General features: G+C 49.2%; 1 protein-coding gene across 2 annotated transcripts in view; it reads left to right on the top strand.

Annotated features, from left to right (window-relative positions):
• The first annotated feature begins 10,199 nt into the window (after positions 1–10,199).
• The window catches only part of Rbpms2 (RNA binding protein, mRNA processing factor 2), a 32,532-nt gene continuing 20,537 nt past the window's right edge, over positions 10,200–22,194 (top strand). For both annotated transcript variants that reach the window (XM_041679659.1, XM_041679658.1), the window contains exons 1-2: positions 10,200–10,439; positions 11,532–11,741. In XM_041679659.1, coding sequence (XP_041535593.1) covers positions 10,323–10,439; positions 11,532–11,741 — 327 coding nt within the window. In that variant the 5' untranslated portion in view covers positions 10,200–10,322. The remainder of the gene's footprint in view (positions 10,440–11,531; positions 11,742–22,194) is intronic.

The following is a 22,194-nucleotide window of genomic DNA, read 5'->3' as shown; positions in this document are numbered from 1 at the left end:
TCCACCACAACAAACCCCCAAGCAATCACTTTTAGCTTTCATCTCCTCAACTCCCAGCAAATTCTAACATGTATCTTGCCTCTTTCCAGATATTATTTTTGCTTTTTTTTTTCTTTAAAGACAAGGTTTGTCTGTTTAGCCCTGGCCGTCCTAGAACTTGCTCTGTAGACCACACTGACCTCAAACTCACAGAAATCCACCTGCCTCTGCCACCCAAATGCTGGGATTAAAGGCGTGCGCCACCACCGCCCGGCAGCCTGGATAATCTTTATAAATGGAATCATACAATGTGACTTTTCAAGTCTGGCTTTTTCACCTCCCATATTTTTCTCATTCTTTTTGTTGATGAATTTGCCAGTTGGCAAACATTTAGGTTGTTTCACTAATATCAACAATCACATATGGAATTTGTTTGAAGAGAAACTGTTCACCAATTATTTGAAGCATATGCTAGCATTGGAATTATTGGATCACATCTAGTTTCTTTTTAAAGATTAATTATTATGTATACAGCATTCTGCCTGCATGTACACCTGCACGTCAGAAGAGGGCGCCAGATCTCATTACAGATGGTGTGAGCCACCATGTGGTTGCTGGGAATTGAACTCAGGAACTTTTAACCTCTGAGCCATCTATCCAGCTCCACATCTAGTTTATTTTTTTTTAATTTATTTATTCATTATGTATACAATATTCTGTCTGTGTGTATGTCTGCAGGCCAGAAGAGGTTACCAGACCTCATTACAGATGGTTGTGAGCCACCATGTGGTTGCCGGGAATTGAACTCAGGACCTTTGGAAGAGCAGGCAATGCTCTTAACCACTGAGCCATCTCTCCAGCCCTCTAGTTTATTTTGTTTTGTCGGCACTGGGAATCAGACCCAGGGCCGTGGACATGTAAAGCAAGTGCTCTATCACTGAATTACATCTCCAGGCCCTACTGGTCACATAGTAATCATGTATTTAACTCTTTGTGGTGGCTTTATCCTGACTAGCCTTAATCTTGTAATATTCCTGCCTTAGCTCCTGGAAACAAGTTTCATGTAGCCCAAGCTGGCCATCCTTAACCCACATGGAGGTTTTATTCATATGGAAACACTGACTTCTCAAAACAAAACAAACAAACAAACAAATAAAAACAAAAAACAAAAAAAAGAGAGAGAGAGAAAAGAAGAAGGCATACATTCATGGAAGGGGAGTGTGCTGTAAACACAGGAGATTATTATTGTGAGATAAGAAATGAGCAAGCCTTTCTTTGGATAACTCCTGGGAGGAAACTGCAAGTTGAACTCAGAGATCTCAGCTCAGATTAAATTTGCTTCCTGCACTCTGGTCTCAGGAGTGAGCACAAGGCACCCTGGGTTCAAGTCCTGACAGTTGCAGCTGTGCATCCTGTGCAGGTCACCTGACCTCTACCTCAGATGTAGAACAGAAAGTTCGCCTCACAGAGCAATAATGAGGAGTAGGTGGGCTCAGATACGGGAGCCCAGCACAGAGCTGGCGCCTGTGTTGGTGGTCTTCTACTGGCAGGGCACAGGAGCTCCTTCCTTGCAGAGCATTGCTGTCCACAGGGGATTAGAGCTGCTCTGACGTCTGTACTCTCAGGAAAATGCAGTGGGAGGCCTGGCCCAGCTGCACAGAATTCCGATCCCAAAATATTTAGAAGAGTGGACAATTCTACTTTAGGATGACAGGAACCATGGTCAGATATGAGGGAGAAGGCTTGCTGTCTGCAGAGGGCTGCTCCATGGCACATGGAACCAGTGGTTATCATGTAGGGAAAAGTGGGATGAAGTTATGGGAGACAGTTTCCCAGCACCCACATCAGGAAGTTTATAACCATCTGTAACTCCAGCCCCAGGGGCTCTGCTGCCCTCCACACACATGGCAGACACTCGGACACATACACATAAATAATAATAATGAGAAACTTCTGATATGCAGGTAAAAATGGGGTCAGCTGACTCTAGATGACCACTATGATAACTCTGACAGGTTCTATGGTCTGCAGCTCCCTGTGCCCACCACTGAGGGGTTATCTAGGTTAGGGTCTTTCTCTCTCCTTCACTATCTGCCTTTAAGTTCTTAGAATGAGTGTGCCCTCCCCGTCATGGGAGTAAACATGGAGGGCACAGAAGCTGCACTGACACCTTCAGAGGGATGGATAGACGCTGCCTTTCTTTCCTTGCCCCACCTCATTTTATACAGTGCTTCAGGACCCAAAAGACTTGCCCTATAGCCAGGTGGTGGCTACGCAATTTTAATCCCAGCAGTCGGGAGGCAGAGGCAGGTGGATCTCTGTGAGTTTGGGGTCAGCCTGGTCTACAAGAGCTAGCTCCAGGACAGGCTCCAAAGCTACAGAGAAACCCTGTCTCAAAAAACAAACAAACAAAAACAAACCAAAGGAAGAAAGAAAAAAGACTTGCCACTTTGCCCACTGGACATTGTGGTGGTTTCAATGCAATTGGTCCCCATCATCTCATAGAGAGTGGCACTATTAGGAGGTGTGGCTTTGTTGGAGTAATTCAGCTACTCCTCCAGCACATCTATGGGCATGCAAACCATGCTCCCACCATGATAATGGACTGAGCTTCTGAAATTGTTAGGGAGCCCCCTCAATTAACTGCTTCCTTTATAAGAGTTGCCATGGTCGTGGTGTCTTTTCACAGCAACAGAAACTCCGAGACATTGGTCAAGAGCAATGACTCCCATGTCAATTCCCGGTCTTTCTTGGAAACTTGGGATAGCAGGGCCAGCCTGCCATACCTGGTGAACAATTCTGTAATGTGTCTGGCTAAGAGGGTGGAGGTCAGGGAGTCACACAGGGAAGCAGGCCAGAAAGGTATTTTCAGTGACCTTTGGTTCCCTGGGAAGGACTCAACAGTCAGTAAAACTTTAGCAAGTGCTGCTTAATGAATGCCAGAACTTAAAATCTATTTCAAACAAAAACAAAACCAAAGAGTTTTTGAACAAAACAAAATCACTTAGAGTTCCCTACAAAAAGATCTTTGATTAATTTTACTTTTTTCCTAGAAGGAAATCTTAGCCCAAATTCAAGATCTTTCTGCCTCAACCTCATTAGGAAAAAAATTCTATCACCTTCATTGTTTTTCTAGTTATCCCCTTTTAGTTCATTATGTGTTGATGTAAGAAAATACCCGAGATTAGATAACTTGCAAAGGAGAGAGGTTCACCTTGCTCTTAGCTCTGGAGACTGTAAGTCCAAGAACATGCTCGGCAGCTTAGAGCCGCATCACATACAAGACTTTTAACATATCAATTTGGGGAGTAAGTTTCCAATGTATGAACATGGGAGTGGGCACTTCAAAATGATGGTACTTACTATCTGCTTTTGATATTAGATAGAAAGGGAAACAGAGGCAGGAGGATTGTTAGTTCCTGGCCAGCCTGGACTACACAGAAAGATCCTGACCTGACCAAACCAAACAAAAAAACCAAAAACCACCAAACAAAAGCCTAGGTTCTATCCACAGAATTCCTGTAAAAAGTCAGGTGTGAGCCGGGCGGTGGTGGCGCATGCCTTTAATCCCAGCACTCGGGAGGCAGAGGCAGGCGGATCTCTGTGAGTTCAAGACCAGCCTGGTCTACAAGAGCTAGTTCCAGGACAGGCTCCAAAACTACAAAGAAACCCTGTCTCGAAAAACCAAAAAAAAAAAAAAAAAAAAAGTCAGGTGTGGTGCCACATGCTTATAGTCTCACGGCCTCACGGCTGGGAGGTGAAGACAGGAGGATCCATGGAGTTCTCTGGCCCAACAGCTTAGCCTAACAAAACAAAAACCACCAAGATGAACAGCTACAGAGGAATGACACCAGAATTGACCTTTGGAAAGAAACATAACTATAAACTGGTACTAAGTATCTTGTGTGTAAAATCAAGTGACTTGATGTCAGCCACTGAACCTCAGTTTCTCTATCTGCAGAGACCACTGTGGCTACACAGAATTCACAGGTGCTGGCTGCTGAGGAGGTGTTAGTAGGGTTGTCAGTGTTGAAGCCAGAAACCTTTAGTCTGCTCAGACACCTCTATTGGGACGTCTCTGGATTCTTTTTTATTCTCAGACAGGGAGTCACTATGTAGCCCTGGCTGGCCTGAAGAGATTTATTTAGCTGCCTCTGCCTTCCCAATGCTGTGTTTAAAAGAATATGCCATCACAAGTGGCTTATATTATTTCTTCAACCCTTGTAATTGTCCCATCCAGGTTCCTGGAATTCTACTCTCCCATTTTGAGGTAGGGGAAGTAGTCACTGATATGCTAATTAAAAGTACTTCCAGATTTTTTTTTCCATGGGAAAACTAGCCTTCCTTTCCATTGCTCTTTCTCTCTTTTAAAAAAAAGAGATATGATCTCATGTAATCAAGGCTGGTTCAAACTCATTACACAGCTGAGGTCTGAGGCTGACCTTGAGCTGCTAGGACAGGTAGCCAGTGCTGTGACCTTATGCAGTGCTGGGAACCACATTTAGGCCTTTGGGCATGTGTTTTAGTTACTATTTTTTTGAGACAGGGTTTCTCTGTAGCTTTGGAGCCTGTCCTGTCCTGGAACTAGCTCTTGTAGACCAGGCTGGCCCTGAACTCACAGAGATCTGCCTGCTTCTGCCTCCTGAGTGCTGGGATTAAAGGCGTGTGCCACCACTGCCTGGCATAGGAGACACTATGACCAAGGCAACTTTTAAAACACAGCTCTTAATTGGGAGCTTGCTTTAGAGTTTCAGAGCATTAGCCATCATGGTGGGGAGTGTGGCAGCAGGCAGGAGTAGTAGCTGAGAGGTGATCCTGATCTACGGGCAGCAAAGCCCAGAGACATATCTACTCCATCAAGGACACATATCCTAATTCTTCCAAAATAATCCACCAGCTGGGAACCAAACATGTAAATATATTAGCCTATGGGGGCTAATTCAAACCATCACAGTATGCCAGACAAGCACTAAACTGAACTGTGTAATGATCTGTCCTGTCCCTTTAAGAGTCAAGCCATGCCCCCCTCCAGTCTGCTGAGGCAAGCTGATCTTCAGCTGCCAGTCTGAGTCCCTCCCTTTTCTGTTTCTCTCCCAGAGAGGTAGCTGCTGCTATGGCTCCTCTCCTCCCCCCTCTGTTTCTTTCTCTCTCTCTGCTCTTCTCTCCTTCTTCCCTTTCCCCTCCATAACCCACCAAATAGATATCCAACCTCACTCTGCATGGCATGCCTATCGGTCTGTAGACTCTGGGCAGCCGCGCATGGCTCCCTATCCGGGATCAGCCACCTTTGGAGACCTGCAATGTGGTCTCCTTCAGTGTGGTCTCCTTCAGTGTGGTCTCTGAGCATGCCCATCTGTCTGTCTCTCCTTGTTGGACTGGCTTCCCATCGAGGTCTCTCATCTACCACATGGCTCCCTGCCTGGGACTTGCTGCTCCTTGTGGGCCACTGCAGCCATTCAGGGGACTGCACCATCCCTGCCTGGGACTGGCTGCTCTTAGGACCCGCTGCCCCCTGCCACTTCAGGGACCTGTGGCATGGTGTCATGATGCACTGCCCACTGCCGCCACTTGGGGATCCACAGCATTTTACTTTTACCATTACAAACCACACACCTTGCCCCTAGACACTCACTCTTCCCAGTCCCTGAACTCTTCCTGTCAGGACCTGGGGAAGGCACTCAGAAGTCACAGATGGGAGATAAAGAAGAAAGACACATTTCTCTCTTCTGGTTGTCTCCTAATTTTCAGCCAATGGTGGAGAGAGGCAGTACAAACATCTTTTGGTGTGTGTTGGGGAGAAGATAATGTCTTTCTAGAAGTCTGGGCTTGGAGTGAAGTTCCTAATCTATCCCTCTCCTGATCTTATAATCATATCTCCCACTGCCTTGGACTCTGTGGTCATCAATGACCTGTCAGGGTTAGGAGCTCATACACTACTCAGGAAACGAGAGTGACCCTCTTGCCAGTCCCTAGTTTTGAGGAAAGCAAAGTCTTGGAGAGTAAATGTCTTGCTTGAGGGTACACAGTTGCCAGGTGACCTGGATGCAGACCCAGGGCTTCTGATAAATCTACTCTAGGAGGAGTAGTATTGTGAATGACTCAGGTATAACTTGACCTGCAGATGTTGCTAGCTCTTAGCTGACCTTCCTGCAACTGAACAGTACTATTGCAATTCTATAGATTTATTTGATACTTTGGCTAGTGGCTTGCTCAACATCCCACAGTCAGAGTCCCATGTTTGTATCCTTGAACTCACAAAGATCTGCCTGCCTCTGCCTCCTGTGCTGGGACTAGAGTATGCAAGGACATTAATTCTTCAGGAGCAATTCACCTTTTTCTTTTTCTTTCTTTCTTTTTTTTTGGTTTTTTGAGACAGGGTTTCTCTGTAGCTTTGGAGCCTGTCCTGGAACTAGCTCTTGTAGACCAGGCTGGCCTCGAACTCACAGAGATCCTCCTGCCTCTGCCTCCCAAGTGCTGGGATTAAAGGCGTGCGCCACCACCGCCCGGCAATTCACCTTTTTCTTTGAGTACCTCACTGGGACCTGAGCTGGCTGATAAGGCGAGGCTGGCCTGTGAGCCTCAGGAATCCTCTCTGTGTCTCTCCCCACTGGGATCACTAAGGTGTTTTTTAGGAGAGTGCTGAAGAATGAGACTCAGGTCCTTTCCCTGACATCCAATGATATTTACCAAGGGCTAGGAGAGCTCCTCCAATAGTTCTGAGCCCCAGTTTTCTAGCCTGTGACCAGAGAGCACAGGAATAATAAAGGGATTAGAGAACAAGGTGTTTTTAACAGGGAACAGCCCCTTGTCCCCTCCCCCAGACCTATTTCACCTAAAAATGTTGGTATTTAAACCCCATTAGCAGCCAAGAAAATAAGCCTCAAAAACACCTCCTTTGAGCCTCAAGGTCATCCTCGACCTGTGCTCAGGATTTTGTCGTGGAAAGGTTGAAATCAGAATGCCTGACCTGCTTTGGAGTGCCCAGATACACAAGGGAGGTGTTCCTTACAGGAGTGAGGTTATCTGATTTTTTTTCCTACTTTTTTTTTTCTTCTTTTTTTTAGTGGGAATTTTTTCCCACTCTTGAGAATGAAATATTGCCAGGGGTGGTGGTGGTAGTGAATGCCTTTAATCCCAGCACATGGGAGGCAGAGGCAGGTGGATCTCTATGAATTCAAAGCCAGCTTGGTCAACAGAGGTAGTTTCAGGATAACCAAGGCTACAGAGAACGCCCCCCCCCCCCCGCCCAAAAAAAAAGAGAAATATTGTGGCCAGGAGTGATGGTATATAACTTTAATCCCAGCACTCAGGAGGAAAGAGCCGGAGGATTTCTGAGTTTGAGGATAGCCTGGTCTACATAACAGGCTCCAGGTCAGTCAGGGCTAGTGAGACCTTGTTGCAAAATAAGTAAGTAAACAAATACATAACAAGAAATACATGTATAGAAAATCTGAGAAAGGGGCTTAGGCACCAGACAACCCTGAAGCATCCTGTAGAAGCAGTCCCAGTATTATTCAACTAAGGAGATCTCCTAATGGAAAACCACTGGTCAAGTCCTTCAGGGAGGCTACTCCTCCAGCAGGGTACTCCCTAGAATTTGGCAGTAGGCAAAATTCCAAAACAAGATTCGACCTTTCCCAGGGTCGAAAGAGAGAAGGCACCGTGAGCATGTGGAGAGGAGAGGAGGGCTGAGGAAGGGAAAGCTGGAGTGAGGGGGACTGCAGAGAATGGAAATGTGAGGAGCTCAGAGGTGACGCTGGAAGACACTCAGGAGACTGCTGGAGGCTGAGCTACTAAAGCCACAGCTGGAGGAGACAGGTGAAAGTCCCATCCTCAGGCAGGAAGTCAAACTGTGCTCCCACAACTCCCCTTCCTAGCCTGAGTGGGCTGGGCAGAGTCTCCCGGTCTTTCTGATCTCAAGTCTCTTTGTGGTTGGAGGTGCCTCCAAAGTGCCTAAGAGGTGTCACACATGCAGGGCGCTTTTCTGACATGTTCAGAATCTTTATGATTCTGGGGAAATGGCTCAGCAGGTAAGAGATTTGCTGAGCAAGTGTAAGTTCAAATCCTCGGCATGGATGTAGAATGCCAGACATGGCTACATATTTATAACCCCAGCTTTGGGGAGCAGAGACAGGTAGATTCTGAGAGCTCCTTAGCCTAGTGGAAAGAGCAGAGCTTCTCTTTCAGCAAGACCCAGCAAAGAGAGACAGTGAGAAAGACTCAATGTCTTGCCCTGGCCTCCAGATGCCCACAGGCATGTGACCTGCACACTCCCTGCACAGACACATGAATCTTCCTAAAAAGTGTTATTTATGAGGCTAGAGAGATGGTTCAGCATTTAAGAGAAGCTGCTGGGGGCTGGAGAGATGGCTCAGCGGTTAAGAGTATTGCCTGCTCTTCCAAAGGTCCTGAGTTCAATTCCCAGCAACCACATGGTGGCTTACAACCATCTGTAATGAGGTCTGGTGCCCTCTTCTGGCCTGCAGGCGTACATACAGACAGAACATTGTGTACATAATAAATAAATAAATATTTAAAAAAAAAAGAGAGAAGCTGCTATTCTTCTAGAGGATCCAACTCTAGTAGAACTCTGGGCAGTCTTCCCATCTCTGTGGGCATATGAGTGCACTACATACACTCAGGCACATAAGCTTATACAAAAGGAATATTAGTTGTGTTTTTCCTGAGACAGGGTTTATCTATGTAATCCTGGCTGGCCTGGAACTCACTCTGCAGACCAGGCTGTTCTCAAATTCAGAGCTCTACCTGCCTCTGCCTCCTGAGTGCTGGGACTAAAGTCATGCACTACCATGCTTATGAAAGCAAATAAACAAGAAAAATGAAAATAATGTTTAACAAGAGATGGTTAAAAAAACAAACAAACAGACCATGTCTCGAAAAAGTGGGGAGGTGGACACCAAAAATTAAGTAAAGAATCTGTTAAAAAAAATGCAGCCAGGCAGTAGTGGCACAGGCCTTTAATCCCAGCACTCGGGAGGTAGAGGCAGGTGGATATCTGTGAGTTCAAGGCCAGCCTGGTCTACAAGAGCTAGTTCCAGGACAGGTACTAAAACTACAGAGAAACCCTGTCTCGAAAAACCAAGAAAATAAAAAAATAAAAAGGTGCATGTTCAGAATAGAGTGTAATTTTTGTTTTAAAAGTATGCATAGAGAATGGACTAGAAGGATATAATAATCTCGTGCATCAGACAGCAGGGCTGTTCTCCATTTTTCATATTTCTCAGTATTTACAAAGTGCATACAGCACTAGAAAAGAAGTATTACTTTTAGAAACATTACCAGCTCCTAACATGAAAAATGCAGAGATGGGGCTCCAGAGGCCCCTGCCTCATCTGCCACTTCTTTGGGCCTCAGCTTCCCCATCTATAAAACGGAGTCCTTAACTACAAGAAGACTCTCTATTAGAAAACTTCAAATCAACCCTATAGAGGATACCTAAGTTTAGAACACTGACTGGGTTTCTCCTCTGGAAAAAGCCCAAGCTACAACAGGATACTGAGGGAAGGGAGGAAGGGGAATTTCTCTTTGGCAAAGGAAGACTTCAAGGGTCTTATGGTCTGCAGGAGCGGAAAATGTGGTAGAGGTATCTGAGTTTTCACAAGATTGGTATCACCTGGAGATGCCGGAAGCTGGAAGTACGAAAGCTCTGGCATAAACCTCGGATCATCAGTACCTGATTTCTACAGAAAGCAGGCCTGAACCAGGCGTTGGTGTGGTGGGAATTCTGTGCCAACAGTAAGTATAGCGCACCCCCTCAGGTCAAGGTAGGGATTCAACAAATTTCCCAAATGGGTGAATATATCACTGGCAAAAACCTCAGTTTAGCCGGGCGGTGGTGGCGCACGCCTTTAATCCCAGCACTCGGGAGGCAGAGGCAGGTGGATCTCTGTGAGTTCGAGACCAGCCTGGTCTACAAGAGCTAGTTCCAGGACAGGCTCCAAAACCACAGAGAAACCCTGTCTCGAAAAACCAAAAAAAAAAAAAAAAACCTCAGTTTACCTACCCCTGAGATGACTTATTAGGACGACAAGTTATCAGGAAGGTCGGCCACAACAGCTCTCACGCTTGACAGAGCTAACTATTTGGCAGGTCGTCACAGGGAAGTTCTCAGGGACTAAGCCACTGCCCAAGGTCAAGGTTCCTAATTGGTACAGGGGTGCAGACCAAGGCTTTTCACGTCCACCGTCTCTAAGCGCGGCCTCTCGCCCCAAATACCGATACTAAGACCCAAGTTTCATGCATTAAGTGGAGGTAGCAGATCGCGCCCGGGGACGCCTGACCCGGGCCAGGACCCCTCACCTCTCAGCTATGGCTGCTCAAAGATGATGAGGGGGCGGAGAAAAGGACCCCAAAGCTCCGTCGGCTCCGCAGGGCAATCAGGGCCAGGGGCGGGTTTTACAAGCTGCAAGCAGCAGACGGTCCTGGTCAGCATTTACACGGTAGGCGGGAAAATCCGACCCTAAGGCCGCGCCCCGGGCCACCGTGGGGTGGGAGTCTAGGTGACCCCGCCCTAGGCGTCAGCCCGCTCTTCCCTCCCCAACCCTGGGGTTCGGAATTGGAGCGGAAAAAGAGCGAGCCGTGAGGAATCTTAAAAGTGGGGTGGAGGTAACGAACGGAACCTTCTAGGTCATTCGAGGTACCCCTTCTCGTAGCGGAAAACGAGTAGGCTCCCTAACATTCCTCTTTGAGTTGGGGGGGGGGGGAGGAGGGAGAATTTGTACTCTAATTCCCACCCTCTGGGTTGGAAGCCTCCGGCCAGAGAGGGGAAGTGATTTCCTCAAGGTCACTCAGCACAACCACTCGGTGCCGCGCTCAAGATCAGGTGTTTGCCGCCCTCCCCCCCCCCTTCCCCGCCTTCACCCCGAGAACCCGGCCCCCAAGCCGCCGCGCGTGAGGAAAAGCGCTGGGCAGGAGCCCCTAGGAATCTGGGGGTGAACCGAGTGTTCAGGACAGTCTACAACCCCACATCAGGGCACGGTAGCGGGAGCACCGCCGCCCTGGCTGGGGATGCAACGCGCCTGCGGGGCACCTCAAGTTCCACCCAAACCCGTGCGGCTCCTTTAAGAAAAGTTCTCTGAAAGAGTTCATCAAAGTTTAAAAACTTGTCTCGGAGAAGGGAATGGCGAGGGGGTGTGTGTGGGGGGATTGAGAGCCGAGTGCGGGAGAGAGAAGTTGGGGGGCGACCAGGGAAGCCGAGAGGGGAAGACGCCCGGGCTGAGCGAGGCGGAGAGGCCGGAGCGGCGCGGCCGGGGCCGGGGCGAGCCCGCAGTGGGCTGCGGGGATTGGCTGCGCGTTCCCCCGGAGACCGCGGGGCGGGGGAGGGGCGGGCCGGGCCCCAGCTGAGGCAGGTTCCGGCGCCCGCCCCCTCCCCCGGCGCCCGCCCCCCGCCGCCGCGGGCGCACTCGCGGGCCGCACTGAAAAGCCGGAGGCGGCGGCCGCTCGGGCTTCGCTCCGGTTCCCGGTGCCTGGCCCCTTCGGCCGCCTCCCGCACCCGCCAAACTTAATGTGACCCCCCCTCCCTTTCTCCTCAGCCTGACGCGGCAGCCGCCCGTCTGTCTCCTCACCAGCCCGCACTCTTCCTCGGGGGCGCACTGCTCGCCGCGCCCCTGCCCACCTCGGGGCCGGGCGTCCCGCTCCCCTCTCCGCGTTCCCCCCTCACCATGAGCACGGCGAAGCCGGACGTCGAGCACTGTACCGGCGCGGGCACCGGCACGGCTCCCAGCGGCCCGCTGGAGGAGGAGGTGGGTGTGCGGCCGCGGGACTCGGCGCGCGTGAGCTGCACGCGGAGGTGGGCGCGCGGGGCCAGAGGCGGCGCGAGGTCGGGCGGCCCACCGCTCCCGGCGCCTTCCCGCCGCTGCCCTTCGCCTCTGGGAGGAGCAGCCCGTGGCCAGCCGGCGGGGGCGTGCGGCCTGGACTGGCCCGGCGGGACCGGCATTGTCTCCCCGCCCTCCCGGGAGGGCTCAAGGAAGGTGCGCGTCGGCCGCCATCCGTGCGTCCCCCGTGGTGGGCTTGCGGCGCCTCACACGGAGCCCACGGCCGCTGCCTTCGTTCCCCACGCCGGGTCTGGCTTGCGCGCGTGTGCTGCTGAGGAGCGCCTCGTGGGTGGCCTGGACCCCCGCCCCGGCTGGAGGGAGCAGAGGAGGGATTCTCGAGGTGGGCACGCGGGAGGCAAGCTCACCCTCCGTCTCTCCCACCCTGACCCCTCCCCGTGACCTTGGAGGCCGGGCCAGCTGCCCCGCGCCTGGGTTCTCGAGAGCCGTAGTCTCGGGGGGGCGGCCGAGCGGGCGGGCTTCCCTCCCAGCTCCAGAGCTTAAGCTTCCACCGGGATGAGCCGGCAATTTCATTAATTACAGTCAGAAAAGAGAGGACTTGGAAACACTGAGAATTCCCTGTTCTCGCCCTTTGACCTAGTAGCCAAGCCGGACCCCACACAGCCCTGGGTGGGATCCTCCGAAGAGAGGTGACATCACTGTGTTCAGCCGCCCTGGGCTGAAAGAAGGGCTTAGGAGACCGCGTCGAGGAACCCCCAGCGCCCGCCGGTTGCCTGGACTGGCGAGGACGACGCACACGTGGGGGATAAACACTTGAAAGGTAGCCGCGAATGGAAGCCAGGCAGGGCAGGCGAGCAGAATTAGTGAAAAGGGAACAGGCTTCTGGGCTCCTAGGCAGATTCTTTGACGTGTGCTCTGTCACCCCAGGGCTGAGAGACCCTTCCTGCCCCGCCCTGGCATGCTCTTACCCAGGAAACCAAGGGTCAGTTATCCAGCCCTAGCGCCCTTCCCTTTGGTCAGGGGTAGAAACCGCAGAGGCCCTAATGTTTCTTGCTGGTTGTGCTATGAGTCGCCCGCCAGTGACCCACTGTTAGGCAGGGCCAGCAGGGGCTTGCTTCCAGCCTCAGTGCACCAGTGACCTGCCATCTTGATAACCTACGTTCGGATCCTGCTTTGGGCACACGGAGGCAGAGAATTCGCTTCACTCAGACGATGCTAGGAGCTCTGGAGCGTGACTGGTTTTGGTTTCTGTTGGCTTTGTCCTCTTTGGACCTTAATGTCTGCAGCCCCCTTGCTTTGGGGTCCTTCACCCCATCCTGATCTACCCGAATTTTAGACTCCTCCCTGAGATTTGGGGGAGTGATGAGCAAGTTGTTTGCTGGTGTGTCTGTGATCTCAGCTTGTTTTCGCCCTTGTCCTGAAGTTGGGGTTGGGCAGTGCTATGCAAAGATGACCCCAAATCCTGCATCTGGTGAAAGGTTGACCCTCAGCAGGGGCTGCACAGATCCTCAGACCACTGTTGTGGGTGGTAATTAACCATGTGACTACTTTTGCTTTTGTTTGTTTGTTTGGTTTTTCGATACAGTGTTTCTGTGTAGATCCTTATGTGCTGGACCTCACTCTGTAGACCAGGCTGGCCTCTTACTCAGAGATCCTCCTGCCTCTGCACCCCGAGTGCTGGGATTAAAGGCTTGTGGCACCACCGCTCAGCTGTGTCTTGGCTACTTTTAAAAATTCCCTTTCTGGGAGAGAGGGTAGGATATTCAAAGTGTAGAGCCACCACTCTTCCTCCTATGGGCCTTGAGGTGTGTTGTAGCCTTGGTGGTTCAGAGTCCTAAGTGCTTCCAGCAGAAGGACGTGGACTTGAATTTAGTGTTTAGCAGGTTTTTGGTGGTCAGCAGGTCCTCATTTTGGTAACACATACACTAAAATTAGAACAAAGCAGAGTAGTTAGCATGGCTTTGTTAAAGAAGAAATGAAAATTCACGAAGCATTTCGTATTTAAGAATAAAATAGAACTGGTGAAATGGCTCGGTGGGTAAAGGTGTTTGCTACCAAGTCTGATGATAGCCTGATCCTTGGAGTCCACACGGCGGAAGGAGAATGGATTCTTGGAAGTGTGCACCCTGGCAGTCATTCACCACCAAAAAAAAAAAAAACAAATTAAATATAATTGAAAGTTTTTAAATAAAAGGGAACTGAGGGCTGGTGATCTCCTGGTATGCTGTGTCTGTCTGGTATCCCTTCCCTCAGCTACATTCTGACCAGTAGCCCAGAAACTCAGCTCCTCCCTTGGTTGCTTGGGGGAAGCTGGTCCCCCTTTAGTTCACGTGGTCTCAGGCAGTCATTTTTACAATCCCTAAGAACCATCATCCAGATTAATACTGTTCACATTGGTGATTTAGTGCTGTGGCTGAAACTGGCTCTTCCCAATCATCTATTGATTGGCTATAACAAGCCTAGAGGAGTAAAAGCTACTGTCCACTTTTAACCCCTCACTTTCTAAGAGTCCCACGTTGCAGGAGATTGATGCATTTTCTTGGTTCTGGACGGAATCTCTTACCTTGAACAGCAGGTTCCCCTGCTGGCTTCCTGCTCTACCCAAGGGGCTTCATCCATACTGTGATCATCAGGTTCCTTCTCTGGGATACAGCTGAAAGGCGTGGGGGTGGTGTGTGTGTGAGAAGGACTTGCCTGGCAGTCGTGGCACTTAGTGACACCAGGAACCTAGAGGTTACCTCTCTCTGAGATGAGGAGGTTGTTAGTGAGTGGAAAGGGCATTCCAAAAAGTATTTTTTAGTTATGTACGTGTGAATCATTGTATGTGAGTACAGTGCCCATGTAGGCCAGGAGGGGGCATCAGATCCTCTGAACTGGAGTTATAGGTGGGTTCAGGGAATTGAACTTAGGTACCTTGCAGGCTCAGTAAGGCCTCTTAACTGTTGGGGCATCTCTCCAGCCCCCATCTCCCCTTCTCTCTGACATCAGATACAGAATGTGATGGGGTCATGCATCTAATCCGAGCTCTTCAGAAGTAGAAACAGGGAGACTGCTTCAAGTTCAAGGCCAGCCTGAGCTACACAAGGATTTCTAAGCTAATGAGGGCTGCAGAGCAAAAGCCTGCCTCAACACACACACTAACACCAAACTAAGCTGGATGTGGTGTTGAATCCTTCAAATCTCAGCGTTTGGGGAGTACAGGAGGGATAGGAGTTCAAGGTCATTAGCTATATTGTAAGTTGGTGTCCTGGTCTGTGTTCTGTTGCTGTGAAGAGACACTGTGACTACGGCAACTCATATAAAAGAAAAAAAATTGAAGCGTTTAATTGGGGACTTGCTTACAGTTTCAGAGGTTTGGTCCATTATCATCTTAATGGGAAGTATGACAGCAGGCATAGTGCTGGAGAAATATTTGAGAGCTACATTCTGATTCGAGGGGGGAGCAGGGAGCGAGAGACACTGGGTTTGGCATGGGCTTTTGAAACCTCAAAGCACAGTGACACACTTCTTCCAACCAGGCCATACCTCCTAATCCTCTCAAATGGTGCTACTTCCTGGTCACTAAGCACTCAAATACGTGAGCCTGTGGGGACCATTCTTATTTAAACCTCTCCAGTTGGATTACCATGGGTTACCCGAGACCCTTTCTTCCCACAAAAGGCCAGGCATGGGGTGTACACCTTTAATCCCAGCAGAGGCAGAGGTAGGCAGATAGCCTGTTCTATATAGCAAGTTCCAGGCCAACCAGGGCTACATGGGGCGGGGGGGGGGGGGGGGGGAGGGGGTTGGTGGTGCAGAGGGAAGCAAGCTACAAGAACAGAACAAAACAACCCCTAACAACAAACAACACATGGTTAAAAGACCCTGGGACATCTTGTTTGTTGGCAAGCTTTTCAGTATGAGGGAAGGAAGTCCTCTATACTTCTAAGCACTTACTTAGGCATGACCCAGCCTTGTGGACCCGGGAGGATTCTGTGTGAGGTCAGTCTCCTCTCTAGGGGTTGTGTGGATGTGTCTGTCTTCTGGTTGCAGAGAGGCCAGATTGTTGGACTAAGTCTGACTGTAGTGCGTGTGCTCCGGGCATTCTGCTGAGTATCCTTCCATCTTAATTCCTACTTTCACAATAGCATTGAGAAGTCCTTACAGTATCACTTTATAAAAGAGGTTTGCTTTCACAGGACTGGTAAGTGGGGAGTTGAGTCTAGTGTTAGCTTAACCACATATTGTACCTTTTCTGTTAGGGCTGGTGAGGTAGGGTAGGGAGGGGCAGGAAAGGTGTCTGTAATCAGTTGCTGTTTTTCCTGGTGCTGGTGATCAAACCCAGGGCTTTGTACTTACCAATCAGATATTCAATGTTTGAGCATCTACCCTCGTAGTCCCCTAAAAAGAAAAAAAAATTGTTTTGTTTTGATACAGGGTCTTTGCTTTTGTAGTACTAGAAAAGTAGACCGGGCTAGCCTCAAACTCACAGAGATCTGTGTGCCTTTGCCCCTGGAGTGCTGGGATTTAATCATCATCATACCCAGCTGCAACCACAAGTTTTGAGGTTGTGCTCTGGGTCATGTCTGTTTCCCAAAAGTAGAGGAACCTAGTGAATGAGTGTAGGCCGTTTGTTTGAGGTTGGTGGCAACCCAAGACCTGGCAGTAGAAGGTGAAGGATCAGCTCCAGCCAAAAGAGGGGTTTTATCATGCATGTTTAGAATTGCCATCGTCTGGATATAATGGAAATGACTCAGTTACATTTTACATTCTTTACAGGAGTCATAGCCCTTACTCATCTATTCATGGGGCCAATTGCTTTCATACCCCGTTGCCACAAACTGCTGTGAGCATCTTAATTAAAGAAATGAATGGTCTGGCTCTCCAGTGACCGCTGCCATACTGGAGACATTCTCTTGGGTCTCCTTATGCTCTCTTTCCCTATATATGTAGGCAGCCTGGCTGGTTTGCTTCTTAAGAGAGTCAGCTTTAAAACCCCATTTTGTGTTTGCAAACGATGGCTTCCTCCGCCTTCTCTGGTTTGGGGTTGCTAGGTTCCATAAGTAGGGCTGCAGCATGGGCTGAAGATGCTGCCTTGTCTTTGTTTTAAGCCATCTATCCCATTGGGTCCTGGGCAGATGGCGAGGGGAGGAGAAGGCAGTCCCGGATTCAAAGCTATCCAGAACTAAGTTGCTGTGTGGTGGCATGGTCTGGCAGTTGCTTGCTTCCGTTCTGCTGTTGGTCATAGGCAGTAGCCACATTGAGCTCCATGTCAGCTCTCCATGATCTGACCGTGGCCACCCCTTGCCATATGGATGCTTAGTCACTGGGGAGTAGAACTCTTTGATAGGATTAGAAGGATTAGGAGATGGCTTTATTGGAGGAAGTATGTCACTAGGGGTGGGCTTTGAGGTTTTCAAAAGCCCATATCCTGCCAGCGTTTCTCTCTTTCTATTGACCAGGACGTATGGCGCTCAGCTACCGCTCCAGGGCCATGTGTGTTGCCATGCTCCTGCCATGACAATAATGGACTAAACTTCTGAAACTGTAAGCAAGCTCCCAAGTAAATGTTTTCTTTTTTAAGAGTTGCTTTGGTCCTGGTGTCTCTTCACAGCAACCGAACAGTGACTAAGCCACTGGGCATACAGGCAAGTGATAGATCCTGATAGCCGACTTGTACACAGCAGCAAGAAAAATGGGGCAGTAAGTGGACTTGTGAGACTTCTTTAATGCCCAGGGAGCCTTGCCTCTGGGTGTGGCTTCTGATTCTGCCTGGACCCATCTCATCTGTCTCCCTGCATCCTGCTGTAGCACCAACTCTGCACAGCACGGCACTTCATGTCAGCTCTAGTTTTCTCAGTGAGACATAGGTCAGTGCACATGACAGACTTTGACTAATGGTGTTCATAAAACATGAAGCCTCCTTCCTCCTGAGGCTAGGAATAGCTTAGAGGATGCAGTCTGAAGCCTTACGTAGTTCTTTATACATGACCAGCTGTGTTTCTCCCCTTAGATACCTCGCTTGGTTTTCCCCAGTCTCTGCCCTTCCCATTCCTATACATAGTCAATACTCTAGGGTATGTTTTACAGCCTAGAGGGGAAGAGCCCCAAATTTTCCGAGCCGTTTGGACTTTAACCCCCAGCTTTTGGCCACACACCATCTTATGAGCTGATTGGTCTGTAAAATGGGGGCCGGTACCTGTTTCACCTGCTGCATGAAAAGGAGTATCCAGCTTGCAAGCCCGTGATTGGCTCATATGGATGAGTGTAACTGCAAAGTGTGGGTCAGAACACACCCTCAGAACCTCTGAGGATATGGAATTGGGGGCCGGAGTTTGCCGGAGTCAAAATGATAGGACAGACACAGAGGCCTCAGACTTTCTACCGGTTCTGATTTAGTGATAGTAATGGATCCTAAACTGTGGGGTAGTCTGTCATTTTGGCGGGAACCGCCTGGAAGAGATCTGGTTGGTGAGGGAGGGAGCCCCTGAACCACCCCAGAGCTCTGTAGGAAGCAGAGGAAGCCTGTCCTCAGAGCACTGGACTCCAGGGAGCCTGTGTCTCTAGGTTCACAGCCACTGCCTACCACTGCTGCTTGTTCTTTCCCTCTGTCCTCTCTTAGTACCTTATAAGTCCTGGGTCTGCGGCCCATGTTGCTACATTCCATCCACCCCGCGTCAAGTGGCCCCACTCAGGGCCGTCTTTCCCTGGGAGGGGTGAGAGTAACCTACTGTGCCAAGACCAAGCCTAGGACCCAAGCAGAATCTGCTCCACCCTGGAGCACACCAAAGGAAAAATGGAACCTGACCACTGAAGTCAGGGTGTGGATGCCCCGAGGTTTCTACCTGGCAACCTCAGCACGACCCAGCAGAGACTCCTCACCCTCGCAGCCCTGTGCCCAGTGTTCCCACCACCTGGCTTTTACCTTATTCTCAGTTTTGCCTTCTCTGTCCCTTTGCACACCACACCTTTGCTTCCTTGTGGGCAGAAGGAAGCACTGAGACTTTCAGAAGAGGGATAGAGGCAATTCTTGCATCTTACTCTGAGTTTGTTTGTATTTCGAGACAGTCTCTTTAACCCTGGCTGTCCTGGAGCTCACTCTGTAGACCAGACTGGCCTCGACCTCACAGAGATCCATCTGCCTCTACCTCCTGAGTGCTGGGATTAAAGACATACACCACCATACCCAGCCCTTATCCTGAGTCTCAATCACCTTCTCCTCTCCCTCCCTTTATTTATTTATTTATTTATTTATTTTTGATTTTTCGAGACAGGGTTTCTCCGTAGCTTTTGGTTCCTGTCCTGGAACTAGCTCTTGTAGACCAGGCTGGCCTCGAACTCCCAGAGATCCTCCTGCCTCTGCCTCCCGAGTGCTGGAATTAAAGGCGTGCGCCACCACCGCCCGGCCTCTCCCTCCCTTTATGAAAGGAGTCGGCAAGTGGTTCTTTTTCTGCTGCTGTCCTTGCTGCTCTCTGCAGTGCACAAACAAAGTCAGATGGTGTCTGCTCATTAGTACATACATCCCTGTTGTCCTAGATGCTTTGAGAGTGGAGAATCATCAAGATGGCTGAGTTCAGGGCCTGTCTGGGATAAATGGTGACAGATTGTCTAGAAAGAAAAAAAAAAACTTTGAGGATTTAGAATGTTGGAGTGTGAGGGAACAGTTGTTTATATCTGAGATAGGAGGGAAGGCCTGCAGCCACTTGTCCTTGTTGGTGATAGATAGGGCCTGCGACTTGACCCTAGGCCTTCTGAGTCTGGTTGGCAGCTACTTTCTGGTCAGGAGGTGAAGCCCAAGACCAGCGTCGTGATTCTTCTCATTGGAGTCTCTCCTGCGGTGATCACTTCACATCCAGGTGAAGTGATGGCATCTTTATAAGGTGTTGAGTGTTTGTTTGTTTGTTTTTTTTTGGTCAGGGAAACTTGCTATGTACATAGCCTGCAGCCATTCCAGCGATTCACCACATCCTAACACCCAGTGCTGCTCATATACAGAGGATGAAGGTGACAATCTGCCAGATTTACTTCCTACCTATTCATCCATTTATTTATTTAGGCAGGGCCTGACTACATCACTCTGGCTGCCTTGGAACTTGCTTTGTAGACCATGCTGACCTGGAACTCAGAGATCAACCTGCCTCTACCTCCCTGCCTTCCCAGTGCTGGGACAAAAGATCTGTGCCTCTAGACCCAGCTTTAGACTGTCTTAGAACTCCAAGCTGGTCTCAAATTCTCCTGACTGTCTTCCTGTCTCAGCGTCCAGAGTGTATTACAGGTGTGAGCTACCATGATTGTCTGGTTCCTTTCACCTTTTTGAAACCAGCTCTGTGGCGCCTCCCCACCCCCACCCCAGTGTTCTGTGAGGTACTCCTCTCTTCTGTGGTCAAAAACTGAGAGCTACTTGTCCCTGGCTGTTTCCTACTGGGGTCTAAGCAGACTGGCATATGATCAAGGTCTGGAAATGGGCATGAACTCATGAGCCAAGCACCGGGGGACCTTAAAGTTACTTTTCACATGTGCAGTGGCTGCTAGAAGCTCTCTGGACCGGACCCCTGGGTCCTGGTTTTCTCATCTAAAAATACAGTATCTTCCAGCTCAAATATTCTTTATTTAGGTTACTGCTGAGGGCTAAGAGTGGGGGAAGGATGTGGGAAGGGCTTACAAGAGTCTTGTTTTTCCCAGTTTGGATTTCCCTCCTCTCCCCTCCCCCATCCAGATGACACTGGGAGCCCTCGCTCCAGCCGTGAGTAGGCGGAACTTGAGCAAGTAGTTACTTGAGCATTGATGGAGTGGATGGTTCAGCTGCTTTTCCTTTCTAGTTTGAATTCTGACTTGTAGAGATGCTAAAAGATTTCTGGGGATAGCTCAGTGGGGGAGCACTTGGCTAGCAGGCACAAAGCTTTGGGTTCAATCCCTAGAAATGCAAAATAGACTAAACCAAATAAAAACCAAAAAAAAAAAAGGAATTTACAGAATAAGTTTCTTTTTTTTAACCCTTGTAAAGTTTTGAGCCTTACTTTGTGTGTGTGTGTATGGGGTTGTCACAACATATGAAGCAGTGAAGCAGTCAGGACAACTTCTGGGAGTCACTTGCCTTTCCTTTGTTGGGGCAGGATTTGATTTCTCTTGTTTCTATGGTGCTACATCAGGTTACTTCTTCCACAAGCTTTAGGACCCTTTTCCCGCCTCACAATCTGCTGTAGTAGTCTTGGATTAGTAATACACATCAGTGGGTCCCTGGAGATTGAATTGAGATTACTAGGGATGTGCTCTAGTGCATTTAACTGCTGAGCCATCTTCCAGACCCTCTTTCCTTTTTTTTTTTTAAATCTGTTTATTTATTATATATACACCTTCCAGGAGACAGTGCCAGATCTCATTACAGATGGTTGTGAGCCACCATGTGGTTGCCAGGGATTGAACTCAGGTCCTCTGGCAGAGCAGTCAGTGCTCTTAACCTCTGAGCCATCTCTCTATCCCTCCTTTTTGGTTTCTTTTTTTTTTTTTTTTTTTTTTTTTTTTAGTTTTTCGAGACAGGGTTTCTCTGTGGTTTTGGAGCCTGTCCTGGAACTCGCTCTTGTAGACCAGGCTGGTCTCGAACTCACAAAGATCCGCCTGCCTCTGCCTCCCAAGTGCTGGGATTAAAGGCGTGCGCCACCACCGCCCGGCTCCTTTTTGGTTTCTTGAGACAGGGTATCTATGTAGTCCTAGCTGACTTGGGTTCTCTATGTAAACCAGAGTGGCCTCAAACTCATAGAAATTATCCTGCCTCGGCCTCCCAAATGCTGAGATTGTAGGTGTGGTGGCACATGAATGCCAGTCTAAAGAGAAATAAAATATCTCTTGACTTGTTTGTTTTTCGAGACAGGATTTCTCTGTGTAACCCTGGCTGTCCTGGAACTCACCCTGTATACCAGGCTGGCCTCAAACTCAGAGATCTGTCTGCCTCTGCCTCCCAAGTGCTGAGGTTAAAGGTTTATGCCACCATGCCCAGTTTTGACTTTTTTGAGTCGATGTCTTAATATGTGGTCCAGACTGATTTAGAGAGCTCACAACCTTCCCAGTTAAGCCTCTTGTCTACTACCATCCCCAGCTTGAGATTCAATTTTTAAAAATCACTTTTAGCAGGTGTGATAGCACACATCTGTCATCTGTAATTCCAGCACTCAGGAAATGGAGGCAGGAGGACTAGGGGTTCAAAGTCATCCTCATCTACACAACAAGTTTGAGGCCAGTCTGGGCTCTATGAGAATGATATAAAATTATACATACATACGGGGGGTTTTCTAAATAGTAATTGTGAGTGTGTGTATAAATTTTATCTCTTTTGTAGGCTATTGCCACAAAGTTTCCCTGTGTACTTTTCTCCTCGAGTTCCAATCCTTGTGGCAAAAATTTATGCAGGGCAGACTGCCGCCTAGTGGGTTGGTGGGGTTTCTGAGTT

The sequence above is a fragment of the Microtus oregoni genome, unplaced genomic scaffold (genome assembly GCF_018167655.1).
Source record: "Microtus oregoni isolate MIOR12 unplaced genomic scaffold, Mior012 000032F_ref0000030, whole genome shotgun sequence".
Classification (NCBI taxonomy): Eukaryota; Metazoa; Chordata; class Mammalia; order Rodentia; family Cricetidae; genus Microtus; species Microtus oregoni.
This window is presented reverse-complemented; position numbering and strand designations above follow the sequence as displayed.